At 44.2% G+C, this 14,456-nt stretch overlaps 1 protein-coding gene across 6 annotated transcripts in view; it reads left to right on the top strand.

Moving 5' to 3' along the window:
• ARHGEF28 (Rho guanine nucleotide exchange factor 28) overlaps window positions 1–14,456 on the top strand; it is a 1,591,074-nt gene that overhangs the window by 1,556,584 nt on the left and 20,034 nt on the right. For all 6 annotated transcript variants that reach the window (XM_069627491.1, XM_069627492.1, XM_069627490.1 and 3 more), the window contains one exon: window positions 5,331–5,414. In XM_069627491.1, the coding sequence (XP_069483592.1) occupies window positions 5,331–5,414 (84 nt within the window). The remainder of the gene's footprint in view (window positions 1–5,330; window positions 5,415–14,456) is intronic.

The raw sequence follows: 14,456 nt of genomic DNA, 5'->3' as shown, positions 1-14,456 counted from the left end.
TAGAATGTTTACCGTGGAGGCCTTAAGGTGGTCATAGAGGGTTCGTTACATAAACTTGCAAAATGTCAACCACAGAGTAAACTGCAGGACTCTGGTGTTGTAGGATCTGTTGACAAAAGTGAAGAGCAGCTCCAACTCGATGATTGGCTACTGAACACTAGAGGTTTAAAGGTCATGATCTGTTGTGACCAAACTGACAATTTCCAGATGGATCAACACGTTAGGTTATGTTATTGTGATTTATTCTACGCACCGCTGTCATTGTCATGGTCTTCTGGTGCTCTACAGATATGAGAAGGAAAGGGGTTGGGGGGTTAGTTAGTGGGATTGAGAGGGAAAATCGCAAGAGAGCTTTGATGTCCTGTTGGTAGCTTCAGTCTGGAAAAAACAGTCACTTTGTGCTGGTTTGTTTTTAGTGGGCCGACATTGTGTGGTGTTTGGTGCAAGGTTGTATATGGGTGGTTTATGTGTGTTTGGTTTAGTGTCCTGTTGGGTTTTGTAGAGTGTCTGTAGTTTCTGTTTTTTTATTTATTTTTTTGGCAGCAGAGGTATGTGCCCTCTTTGTTTAGTGTCAAAGGGTGGGTATGCAGAGTATTAGAGAGTTTTTAGTAGAGTTATTCAGCGGTCATCTGGGTCCTTTTCTGCAGGTTGGGTTGGACCATTGGGCTGATATTATTCGATGTAGTTTTGCGATCAGGTGCTTTCTTTCTTTGTGTGGTCCTGTTTTGGGGGGGGGTCAGGTTTCCGGCATTTTTGTTGTGTTGCGTTGGCGATTTTCTTCTATGGTGTTTCCTCTTTAATTTGGTTAGTGTTTAAGGTTCTGCTATAAATAAGCGCTAAAGTCTGCCTCATAGCACATTGTGGTGCATTCCACTAAGGATGTGCAGCTACATCAGCTTTATTGTGGTAATAAGACCCGAGGCGGCAGGCCAATACCGCCCCAGGTAATGCCCGGGGCCGTAGTTATAGGCCTGAGTGTAGCGAGGGCCGTAACGAAGCCCCCGGGCATTACCTGTGGCGGTATTGGCCCACCGCCGAGGGTCTTATTGCCATTAGTACCCCGGCCCGTTGGATTGGGGTGCTAATGGCATTTTCTTCTGTTAAAAGCAGCTTATAAACATATAACAGTCAATATATAGAATATTATTGTAAAATTAATTCATGTATCAATAATATAAAATACATTGATCAAGCTAAAAATATAATCAGTAGATAAAAACAGATATAAATACAGTAGGGTTCGAAATTGCCAAGAGCTGGGCGCTATTTAGCTGTATACAGTGATAATAACGAATTAGGAATAACAAACAACTTTTTAAACAACCCTAAAATAACGAAAAATACTGATTTTTTTATTTCAAATGTATATGGGGGTGGACTGAGGGAATTAAACAGGTTGGGAGAGGATTGGGGTGGGGTTATGGACCTAGGGAAACAGGGGAGTTGGGGAGGATGCCCCCAAATTAAAAAAGTGTTTTTTATTCCTGTTTTCATTGTAATCACATGGAACCCTATTTAGCTCCTGGTTCTAGCCAAGTGACTTTTGACTCCCTAGGTCAAGTGTTGCCTCTCAAACATAGTTGTGCAATATTAACTGTGTAGGTTTGAGAATGTGTATAACAGAGAATACCGGTCACACATAAGGGCCATTTAAAGGATTTTGGATGATATATAATGGACAAAATGTTAGAGTTTGCATTGTGTGCCCAACTTAGATTTGCTGCGCATTATGTACTAGCTCCTAGTTCCCCAGAGGCAGCTCCTGCCTTACAGGTGATGGCCGATACCCAAGAGCTGCTTTTTGCTCCAGGTCAACAAATCCCAATTTCGAGCCCTGATAATACATATATGCTATGTCAGTTTAAGATAGGACAGCACTGGTCCTTTTTGCCTCTGCACAGCCAGGCTTTGTGTAGGTCGCTAGAAACCAATACGAAGATCCTGGAATCTGTGTTGTTTTACAAAAATATATGGCCTCACAGGCGCAACTAATGTCATGATTTTTCAAATGGAGAATCGGGATGGTTGCTCTCAGATCACTAAATACTGGACAAAAGACTAAAAAATGATAAACAAATTCCTGTGTGCCCTCTATGAATCTCATGCATAGAGATCTCACACAGTTGGGATACATGAGATCGAGATAATGCTCAAAGCCTGGTTGTTTTTTTATTATCCTACATTCACATAGTAACCCACTCCATTGACAGTCAGCAGAGATGCAGTCTTTTACCCTTTCTTTATATACGCTCTTAAAGATTGTGAGACAGGCATGGTATCAAGGGAGACACAGCCTCAAAGATGTTAGTTTCAAAGATGTTAGTTTCAAAACCTTTATTTACTAAAGTTCCTGGGTTGGTGTAATGCCTAACTGGCCCCAACACTAAAGGGATGGTTCCCTTAACTGATGTGTCTAAGGGCCGTCGAAGTCTTAAAGTCAAAAGAAAAATCTGTTTGTGTCTAAACCTATGCTTGCCCTCACTCTTTGACAAAATGTTCTAGGAAGTCTCTTAAAAGAAAAAGATAGTGGTTCAACAGAAAATAGGAAACACAGTTCTTATAGTGGTCTCAAACACTTTCAATTTCTTAGTTCCTTGGAGTTCCCTTCCCCAAGCTTTAACTCTTCTAAGTCCAAAACATAGCCAAAAGAAATACACACAGTTCCTCTTCAAGCTTCTCAGGGTTTCCTTCCCCAAGCCTCAACTCCTTCAGCATCAACCAATAAGTATTCAACTTTGTCAGGCCTCTCAGAATTCCCTTCCACAAGCTTAGGGCTCTCTTAATCTCAAACACAAATTAGGCTTGACCCTCTCAGGGCTCCCTTCCCCAAGCTTAGGCTCTTCTTAATTTCAAGCACAAATTCAACTTGTCAGGATGTACCTTTCTCTTCTATACAGTTCTTTCACATATAATCCATTCAGGGGGTAACATCAGAGACTTTTGAAAAAGCCAAGTTCTTCGCTCCTAACCATGACCACTCTGACCTTTAGCCTCTCTCTTCATTTTTTGCTCTTCCTTTTAATCTTTCACCTTCAGGTGCTTCCTGCACCCCTTCTTGTTCTCGTTGTGTCTTCAGCTTTCTTTCTTGTTCACACTTGCACCTTCCTTACAACACCTTCCTTACTTTCTTTTATACACCTGTACCCTTCTTACTTTCTTGTGCAGACTTGCACAGTCTCTCGCTTGCTTTCCCTTTTCTGTGCCCCTGGCACCTTCCTTTTCCTTCCCATGCCTCTCGAATGCTTTTCTTGTTCTTTCGGTGCTCACTTGTACCCCCTTTTCTTTGCGGGTTACTTGCACCGTTTTTTGAAACTTTCTGTCCTCCTGGTGTTGCTTTATATTCTGTGCATTTCTCCTGCTCCGCTGCCATTACACGGATGCTCCTGAGTTTCTCTCTCACTGCTTTCACAAAACTCACCGGGCCGCACCGCTTTGACAGGCAGTCCCTTCAGGATACACACTGTTGAGGTCCGGGTCTCACCGCCTGCTCCTCAGACACTCTTGGTGCTGGCACAGGTCGCAATGGAACAACCTCTTTCCTGAACGCTGCCAGCAGCTCGTTGGAGACACGGCTCCCTCACCACGCTGCAGCCCCTCAAGGACACTGGGCCAGTGTATCATCACACCGTTCTCCTCGAGCCCTTTCTTGTCCCAGTACTGGTTGGAAATGCGGAGGGGGAGATAGAATGGGTTTAGAAATACCCTATGGAAGCCGAGGGAGAGGGCTGTAAAGTGAAATGGGATTGGAGATTAGACTGAGTTGCTTTTATTTCTTTAGGGAGTGGACATTGAAGGGGGAACATCTTTAACCTTATCTTAATGGTTTCCCCCTTCCTTATGTCTGCGGGTTGGGGTCTTGATGGTATCCCCTGCAACCTGGGCAGGTAGAGGATCAATGGGTCTCAAAACAAGAACGTTGTCCTTGTTTGAAAGGGTGTGACACCTGGATACGAGTGGCGGTAGCCAACATTTCCCATGAAAGCATCCAGGACTTTCTCTTCCCCCACTATTGTCCCTTCAGAATACTGTGTCTAGCCCGGGGTATTCCCCATAATACAACCCCGGGCTCCCCTACCCAAGGCATCCTCTCTCGCTCATCTGCCCCCAGGGTTGGGATCCAAAAGGGATGGCCCTCCCCTGGCCACCTGAATAGAGGATTCTCTGGATCTGGATGGGAGAATACCCCTAGGTTTCTCACAGATGCTGTTTTGCCATTAATGGTGGCAGGTTTATTCATAATACTCTTTATGTGCCTGCACCAGGGTAGAGTGAGTCCCCCCTCTTGTGTCAGCATATCCAGAATGCTATCCCAGTATTTATGTTGGGTTGGGGAAGACCAAATTCTAATCCAATATAGGACCGGAAAAAGGTCCAGGTCACTTGTTACATATTTTCAATCTCGGTTTAACTTTGGCAATGTATTTGGCCATCTTATTGGTTTTTACATACCCCCAGTGTTTTGCACCATGCAAGGTAGCCAAAATTGCCTTACATCAGCTTTAATGAGAGGTGGACCAATTCAGGAAATCTACAGAACACTAACATGGCCTACTCTGTGTACATTTTATAAGCAGTACTGTTTGGCATAAGATGCTAGGGGAGAAGCTCTCTTTGGGAGATGTCGGGTACAACACATCTTCAGTGGAGAGCATCCCTTTTCTGTTTGCTGCAGCCGAGTCCTCTCCTCCCTAAATTGTTAGCTATTGATGGAAGGCTCTTTCAAAGATAAACATCTGAAGAGGAGATAGTATTCATTACAAGGATAATTTACATAGATTGCAGGTAAAGTTGGACCTTCATATATAGTGTCTTCTCTGTAGTATCCCTATCTGCCTGCGGTTATCCTCTCAATCTCCTTGTAATGTTCCCAGTCCTCCTCTGATTGGAGGTATCTAAAGTACTATTGGGCTTTAAGTATGCACCAAGGATGCGGTCACTTCTGGTGGGGATCTGAGTTGTCCATTTTGTGCTACAGGTGTAAATGGTACCACCCAGTGCTGTGTAAGCATGATTCAAAGTTTCAGATGTCCCAGTTTGTAGACGGACATTTCAAAGATGAAGAATCTTCAGTGGAGACACTGTATTGATCAGAAGCCACTTTACCAATCCGATACATAACTGGAGTTAGAATTGTCACAGAATTCTCCAGCCAACTCCAGAGGTGATATTGTGAAATAAATGGTGTGTTTACATGCAAATGGTACATTTTTGGGAATTGGTGCAGAAGTCTGCAGGACATCAGGGATCCCGCAGAATGGCTGAGCCAGCATGCATCTTGACATTAATGAACATTTCCACATTCTTAATCTGTTTTTTTCTTTGAATGGCAGGTTCTTCCTCTGAAGAGTTGAGTTGCCACAATTATCATCAAAGGGAAAATGTTAACTGTAAATCACCAAGCCCAAGGCATCAAGGTAACTTGAAATCCAAACTGTTTAAACATAACTGTTTGATTGAAATAATGTGTAAGGTTCACTATTACAGAATGAACTCGAGGCGCTGTAATGCACATCAAATGGGTTAAAACCCACTTGTTTTGATCCACTGAGGCGTCTGTCTATCTCTCTCCTTAGCGCCATGATGCCTCCGGGCAACCGTGCGCTTTATAAGAATTGGTAACATAACATGATACCATAGGTTAATGATAAAGCGGTATACTTAAGTGCCATCATTTAACTGTGTTTAGATAGAGTAAGGCTTTTCCATATAAATATTTTACTCGCCTCCTCTTTCTTGTCTCTTCATCCATGATCCCGACACCCTTTGATCTTCCTGGCAGCTGAATGCTCCTGTAATGGTACTCCCAGGGCTACTGCCCCTACAGATACTCTGTCTCACTGTAAATCCTCACTAACAGCACACCAATGCACTATATAGGCCATTTCTGCCAGGTGTATGGCCAACATCTCAGACCAAGAAGCAGCCACATACTGTTACCTTCATCCTTTTTTTCAACTGCCCTTCTAGCCACACATTTTAAATATCGTTACTTTGTTCTGACATTTTAGGTGTTGTTTGTTTTTGCAAGCGTTGTTGTTCTTGTGTACAGGTCCAAGTAATAATTGTGAACACTTTGATTAAACATAACTTACCTTTTATAATATTCTTCTCTGTGTTTCCATCTCCCTGCCGATCATCAACCACTCGCTCCACTCTTAAACTGCTTCTCCCCCACATTTTAGTAAAGTGCCAAAGCAACCGATTTGCACATTAACAAAAAAGAGTGTTCTACTTCAGTTTTCTATAGAGAGCCAAGTAGTGTGTAGCACAGGGAGGGAAGTGTTGTAATGAACATAGAATCCTTTTGCAGCATGTTTACAGGAGGAGCTATGGTGGAACTCAGTAGAGTGTGCCAGAAATTGGACAAAAATAATGGGTTGCGCTCTGTCTAAAATATTACTTTACCAAATTCCTTTCCTGGATTTGCACAATTTATGTGTCTACTGGATTCCTTCCTTACACAGATTCCTCATCAGAAATATATCATTTTCTAGTGCTAGCTTTCTTTGGACATTTTCTTCAGCAACCTGATAGCCCAGCGTGGCTTGGTATCGGCTCTGTTTTGGAAACAAAACAATAGTTGTGACATCACTGGGAGGATCTAATGAGCCAGTAGTGCCTTACAATCTCAGTTCCCTTTTTCAAGCACTCAGTATTCTACTTGGAAAGTCACAAACTGATGTTACTATTGCATCATGCATAATACTCCAAAGGCCTCAGACTTCAAGTGTTGCAGTGATTGCCGGATGTCTGTTCCCGATCTCCACAAGGTATACCTCTGCTATCTTGGTGGGAAGCATAACACAGAGGACTGTGTCTCTTGCCAATCTGTGCATTCTAAGGCGCTCCAGGAGCATGCTGCTATGCTCTATGCCCTATAGCGGACAAGAAGAAACACTGCAAGAGATCTCGTTCTTCCAGTGGCATCTTACAGTGACACCCATTTCTCTCGTCCCGAAAGAGGAGCCTTCACTTGCACTCCAGAGATGAGGACTTCTCTGAGGAAGATACCATTCCCCACCAGATCCTCTATTGCAGAGAAATTTGAGGCATTTCGTTGCTATTTGCTTGACATTTTCGCCTTGGGTGGTGGAGCCAGAGTCCACTGTGCTTATTGAAGCCAGCAGTGGCACCTCTTCGGCCCACAACCACATGCCTGCTGGCATTGCTCAGGCACTATCTTTGGCGACTTCTCCCCACAGCACCACTCATCCCTCCCTTTGGGAGCTGCTGTACCGGCTTCAGCGTTGATCAGCTCTGACCTGACAGTGGATTATTCCCTGGTTTCCAGGAGCCTGTTTATGTCAAAAATGGTCAGGACTTTTAATGAGATAGGTGATCCTGCCCCATATGGGTTAGACCTCTTCGACTCTGGTTAAGGTGGAGGACTTCCCGCTACGGCCAGGTTAAGCATCCAACCACATTGCACCTTCCTTGAGGGATGCCAGTATGCTGGATAACTAGCCAAAGCTTGATTTCATGCACACCTCAACCAATGGGAAACACGTGTATTTTCAAAAGACTACTGACAAGGCTGGACAGACCATTGGTTTGTCTGAGCTGGTGAATCTGGTGGTCAGTTTGACCTCACTGGGATCCTTGAAGAAGGACCACTAAGGAAGACCTACTTCTACTCCACTTTGGAGTGGGACCTTGCCAAGAAGCATTGTCCTGATCCCGTGGATCACATATATTTGTTCACACATCCAACTCTTATGAGCCATGTGGTGGAGGCCTCAACTGTCGGGTCAAGTACCTTTCCCCCTTTATCCCCCGAGAAGGAAAGCAAGAAACCTTATGTCATGGGGCTCAAGACATTTGCTTTTGTCAGCCTAGTTTTGAATGCCAGTTGTGCCCTAGCCAAGTACACCCAACCCTGGAGGATTGTGATCTTTAAGGCTATGGAGAACCGCCAATGAAGGGAATGAAGGATGGATTTACCTCTCTGGTGGAGATGGCAAGGAGGTGGCAAACCAGATACTGCAGTCTAGTTTGGACACGAGAGACTGTGTTGCTCATGCTAAGGTCACAGGATCTATCTTGTTCAGGCACTCCTGGAAGAGAATTTCCTGGTTTGCCCCAGATGTCCAAGCTCCCTGAAATGTTGTTTGGCGCTAATACACCAGGGTGTAGCTGTCCAACAGCCTGCTGTCTTCCCTACCAGGGACCATCCCTTTAGGTCCTACACCTCCTTTATCACCTGGTTAGAGACATAGGTGATCAGAAAGTTATGGTGGCAACTTCCACCATTCCAGCTGCATCAAAACTACTTTAATTGGGACTTTGTCCATTCCACTCTGGTGGGAGGAAGTGATCCATATTTTTCAAGGACTTGGACCCCATCACTATTGCTGGGTATTACAAAGCATGTCACAAGGATCCCTCTACCCTTGCATACAACACCCATTCGACCACCGTCTTTAACTTCATCCCTCTCCCCTTCCAGATGTCCTCCTGCTAGAGGAGGTTCAGTAGCTGCTAATGGAGGGCACCATTAGATGTTGCCCACAGCAGAGAGAGAAGGTCTGATATTTGCTTTTTTTTTTATGCCGAGGGCTACATTCAATAGTGGATTTGTGGCTGCTGAATCTGTACCTGTTCAAGGACAAATTCAAGATGGTCACCTTGTCTTACATTTTCCTGGGCCTCAAAGTGGTGAACTGTCTGGTGCCACTGGACTTCCAGGAAATCTATTTCCAGATGCCAACCCATCAATAACACATGAAGGGCCGGAGGTTAATGGTTGGAAACTCCGATTCTCAGGTAAAGATCATGCCCATCTGGCTTTTCTCAGCACTAAGGGTCTTCAAACAGTGGTTGGCTGTGCTTGCCATACATCCGAGAAGGGGTAGGATTCATGAATTTCCCTATTTGAACGACTGACTCATGACTCATGCAAGCTCACACTCTAGATCTGTTGTTTTTGACCACACCTGTTTCACAATTTGGGTTTCTCCATAAACATTTAAGAAGTCCCGCATCTCACCGTACTAGTCACTCTAATTCATTGGAACGGCTCTAGACACTGAGATGGCCAGGGCCTTCCATTCTGAGAAACAGGTAGCAAGCAGCTTGCAGATGATACAGGTCTTCCAAACACAGCATCAGGTCCCAGTCTCTGCCTTTTTGCATCTTATGTGGCTGATGCCCAGTTGTGAATGAGGTCTTTACTGTGGTTGCTTCAATGTCAGTGCTCTCAGATCCAGGGGAATATGATGGACCTGCCACATGTCTCTTAAAGAGAATTAAAAAAACCTGTTGTGGTGCCTGGAAAGACAAACGGCTAAAGGGTGAGCATTTTCAGCACCCTTTGCAACACTTGACGGTTGCCTTGGATGCTTTCCTGAAGGATTGGGCACTCACCTGTATGCTATAACAGTAAGCAGACTGTGGTCCTCTGCCAAGGTGAGGGAGCACATCAGGCTGGCCCTTGTTGTGTTTCTTCATTCCGTGTGGGACAAGTATGTCATGACAACATAGTCGACTTGGATTACCTCAACAAGAAAAATGGTGTGGGATCGCTGCCTCTGTGCAAGAAAGCAATTCAACCATAGTTCTAGGTTTTGGCGAATACTGACCCCTGTGGCCTGCCCATCTTGCTGGAGAGGGAACATAGTTGTGGATGCTTTGTGCAGGCAGATGTCAATTTTCCATGCCTAGGAGCTCTGCCTGGAGGTTCTGGGTGAGCTCTTTACACTTTGGGGACCACTCAGGTGTACCTGTTAACTTCCAGCATCCAAGGGAAGTGTGCATTGTTCTGCATGTCCTCTGTGGGGAGCCTTAGGAAACACATTGATTGTTGATTGGAATCTTCACTCCCCTTTAAGCGCTTCTGCGGATTCCTGTCTTTCCACAGATTCTCAGGAGACCTGAAAGTTCTAGTCTACCACAGTCCTGATCGCCAAGGTCAGGGCTCGAAGGATGTGGTACCCGGTACTTCTGAATTTGTCCATTTGTTGTCCTTGGCACCTCCTGGTGAGGGTGGATCTTTTCTCCCATTTGACAGGTTGGGTTCTTCACCTAAGACTCTCCAGCCTCAACCTTCATGCTTCTCTACTGAGTGGTGCAAGGAGCAGGAGTGGGTTCTGTCTGACATGGTCTAGTATGTGCTCCTTTCTTCCAGGAGTCCTGCTACCAAATACATGTATGCCTGCATGTGGCATATGTGTTTGCCATGGTGTCGGTGGAGAGATGTTGACATATTGATTTGGCTGACCTCTTCTGTTCTTGATTTCCTGCTCTCTTTGTCATTATTGGCCCTTCAGATTGGCAATCTGAGTGGGACCTGGATGCTACTGCAGTCTTTACGAAGACCCTCAAGGGGTCTCCTCATTTTCCATCTCCACCTTTAAACTTTTTTGCAGTGATTATTCAACATGATGGCTCCATGTTCACACTGGCATTCCTTTGCTTTTAGGTTGCTCATTCTTAAAGTGAATTTCCTGGTCACTGTTACCACCGCTAGCAAGTGAGTGTGCTCCAGACTCTTGTCTATAAAGCCTCTTATAATTCTTAAGGTGAGACCGACCTTACTTCCTAAACTCGTGTCAGATTTCCATCTCTCACAGAAGATTAATCTTCCTGTTTTCTACTGTCCCCCTCAACCATCCAAGAGGTTTTACAATTTGGACCTCAATACTGCTTCCAGTTACTATGCCCTTCAGATGGGGTACATCAGGAACATGGCCAGCTCTTTGTTGGTTACTCTGGGACCCATACAGGTAGGATTGTTACTAAGCAGACCCGGTCAATGTGGATCATGACGTGCATTTCAGATGGCTACTCCTGTTCAGTAAGCAAGTGCCTGATGATCCCAGGGTTCATTCCACTAGAGTTCTGGTGACTGCCTCTGCCCTGCAGAGGGGGCATCCCCATTTTGTACATTTATCAGGCAGTTACATAGGCTTTATTGCACATGTTCACCAAGGACTCTGGCATATGTTCCTTATCGGGTTGGGACACCTGCTTTGGTTGAGCGGTTCTCCAGAGACTCCCGGTGTAAGTGATGCATTCACACTCTTCTCTACTCTGGGATTCTGTCTTAGCTGAAGATCTGTGGCAGCAAGAAATCAGCTAAAAGACCAAATTACTTACCCCTCATTAATGTTCTTTCTGGTGTACTAGTCCTTCCCCCTACAGATTCCTCATTGTCCTCCTAGCTGTGCCCTCATGGTGGCTAACTTGAACAGCATCTGCGATTCTGCAGTGTTAGGAATAAAGGCAGAACTGTGGTCATGGGGCACTGCCGGCTCCTTACATACTGACCCTGAAGTGAGCTGTGGTGTCACAGGCTCCCAACAGCACCAAGCAGAGTTGATGCAGAGCTAGACTGAAACCACTGGTGGCTGAAACATTTTCAGCTGGGCTAATCGATCTGAAAGAACATTACCAAGAGCTAAGTAATTTATCCATCACTCTATGTTTCTTCATGCTAAAGTTGGAAGGTTAGTAATTGATCTTTATCATCAACAAGGCTTTCTTAGTTCGGATGGAAAGGTGTTGGATTGAGGTCGCTCAGAGCATTTCACAAACCCTCACCAGTTCACCTGCTAGTGTGCATATGTAACATGCATTCAGTGTGCCTGGTGTCAGAACTCCCGACCATAGGGCAAACCTGTACTGTATGAATTTTGAGAGATTTCCATAGAGAGACACAAAAGTATGGCTTTCCACAACACAGATGGTGTGGTCTAGATGGCACTGTGCTACCTCATCTTACCTTTTATTCTCATCAGTGTGAGATTTTAAGGTGCACTGTCAAACAGGAAGCTGAAGACTCTGCTGCTATGTTTCACTAATTCAAGGTTTCCCACGAGCCTGAAAAAGCAGCACATTCTGCCACACTGATATTGTTCAAAGCAATGCTGCTCATTAAAAGCGTATGATGAGCAGAAGGCAAGTGGTTTTGACTTTCCTTCTTTTATTGTTTATATTATAACTCCACACAGACTGGGAGGGGTGCCACCAAGTGTGGCCACTAGGGTTGTGCGGCTCGTGCTACCCTTCTCTACACCGTTAGGCAACACACTGCAATTGCAGAACATGCTCTTGGGTAAAACAACATACATTATGCCTCTTCCATTCCAACATTTCTACCCAGTCACCGGTCAGATAGCACAGTGAGCTGAGCGCTCTTTTCTGACATCTGTGCGTAGCCTGCTGATGAGGGTTTGAAACCTGGCGGGGCCAACTCGGCCTTTCGTCCTTCTGAGGTCGATACATTGAGTAGCTAGCAGTGGGTAATGATATCAACTATTATTACAGCGCTTTGATGCCCTCAGGTGAGCTAGCGCTATATAAAAATGGGTATTACCCAATGTCAGAAATACTCATTACATTAAGTTTTTGTAATTTATTACAAACATTCAATGGCGTCCTCTTCCCAGCTTTATGGAGGAAGGTGTAGAAAATGTTGAAACAAAAACAAAACTAGACAATATCCCACCAAAACATGGCTGCAAAGTGGTGCCTGAAAGTCAATATAGCACAAACTAGTTACCCAACAATGTGTATGGATGGCTGTGGGTAAGCATACAGGAGTGGCACTATCTTCAATAAAGCCCCACATGTTCCTGAATATATTGTATTCGGGAGATAGTGCTGTTATTGCTTACCTGCTTGATGCCTTTCAAATATAAGTGTCATTTTCTTTTAATTTGAGGGGCGTAAATGTGTACCACAAACAATCGGGAAGAAAACATTTAAAAAAAAACACCTTCTATGAACAAATGGGTAAAAAGCCAAACAGTTTGCAATCGATTTTTATTAACCTATCCAATGGATGCCAGTCACCAACAGAGCACAGGCGAATTTTCCAATGGATTCACATTATGCCTTTTCCAACAATATATGATAGTATAAAAAACATGTTCATGCTGGCTGTGCCCATATATGCCAGTATTAACACATAAGAACATACTCATGTTTGCTTTACACATAATGCCAGTAATGATACCAAGAAACAATATGTCCATGCTGGCTGTGCCAAATATGCTGGCATTTCTCCCCACTTCCCACATCGGGAAAGCCACTGCACTTGGTTACTCCTGGTTTGCTTTCTAGGTTATTTTAGGTCTTCTTAACTCCTGAGTTATGTCCCGGTTTTCACAATGAAGGCAACCCATTCATCAGCTCGCCTTTCGGCTCAGCCAGCTCCAGCTTACTCTTTTACCAGGGAAGGCGCCAAAGCCAGAAGCAGGCAGACAAGCAACAGATTGCTCCACTGCAAATCAGACATGCTGCCTCACCTTCTCAGAGATAGTCACATCTCAAGACATTGCAGACAACACTGGAAATTGCCCGAGCCCCACTAGAGTTCTTTCTTCCATCTGGTCCTGCTTCTCAAGACATGGGCGATAGAAGGAAGCCACAACAGCCCTGTTCATTCCAGGAATGTAAGATCAGAGGAAGACCACTGCCCCTCCCTCTATAGGCCCCAGAAGAGAGGAATGCCCTCCCTCCACCCCGGAAGAAATTGGGATTTGGCAGACTCTGTACCTAAATTCTGCTGCCAGAGTACTGTGTCTACAGATATTTTCCCCATGCACAAGATTTCAGCACCAAGTTTATATATAAACAGCAGGATGAACGTTCTTTTTTTAATCAACATGCAAGCGGACAATATGAACCCAGTTACCCATTTCCTTTCAAACCGAGAATGCAATTTAGTCGGGTTGTTAGTTCTCACAGTTTCCTGGATAGTTAGTGTTTTTCTTTGCAGCACACAGTAAGTCATTGGACTTCAAGAATGCAACTATGATTCACTAAAATGGTGGGTTTCGGTGTATTGTTTGTTAATGTCCAGCAAGCGTAACCAAGTCAAATTGACAGCTGCTTCCACGTTTGGGAAAATATTTAATACCCTTGAGTGTACGAAATCATACGTTAATGTCACCCAGCTACTGCCTTGCACAGTAGGAGTGAAAGGGCATTGGGTGTCCTTGCAGCTCTTTCTTGAGATATATCCTACTATAAAACTTAAGGATTAAATATATTATTATTGGTAATGATGTCTGAGGAGGCATCATTTCTTAAACTATATTGGGTTATCATTAAAAAATATATATGTCTTGGGCAATTGTTGCTGCCAATAATACCTGTCATGCGATCTCCTCAAAGGAGTGTCAGATGTAGCAACCGTGTTATCTACACATCCAAATGTAAGTCTACCCAATGAGTATATATTTTTCCAGGTTAAAGAGTCTTTAATGTTACGGAAAATGTTGTGAAAGATTGAATAAGAAGCAATCCCAATGTGCATTATGTACTTAGTGATTCAAACATACAACTCTTTCATCACAAGAATATTTTTTCAAATATAAAGATCTGCTGCCATCATTCGTATGTTCTTCGATCTTATGCAAAGAAGGCAGGAACCCTCGTTGCTGCTATTTGTCCTCTTCTAATATAAGTTTTTTCAATTGTGTATTTCGAAATAGTAAAATAGGAGTGTACCA

This window comes from Ambystoma mexicanum, chromosome 6p (genome assembly GCF_040938575.1).
Source record: "Ambystoma mexicanum isolate Mex_15411 chromosome 6p, UKY_AmexF1_1, whole genome shotgun sequence".
In the NCBI taxonomy this organism is placed as follows: Eukaryota; Metazoa; Chordata; class Amphibia; order Caudata; family Ambystomatidae; genus Ambystoma; species Ambystoma mexicanum.
The sequence above is the reverse complement of the archived record's forward strand: the minus strand, read 5'-3'. Positions and strand labels throughout refer to the sequence as shown.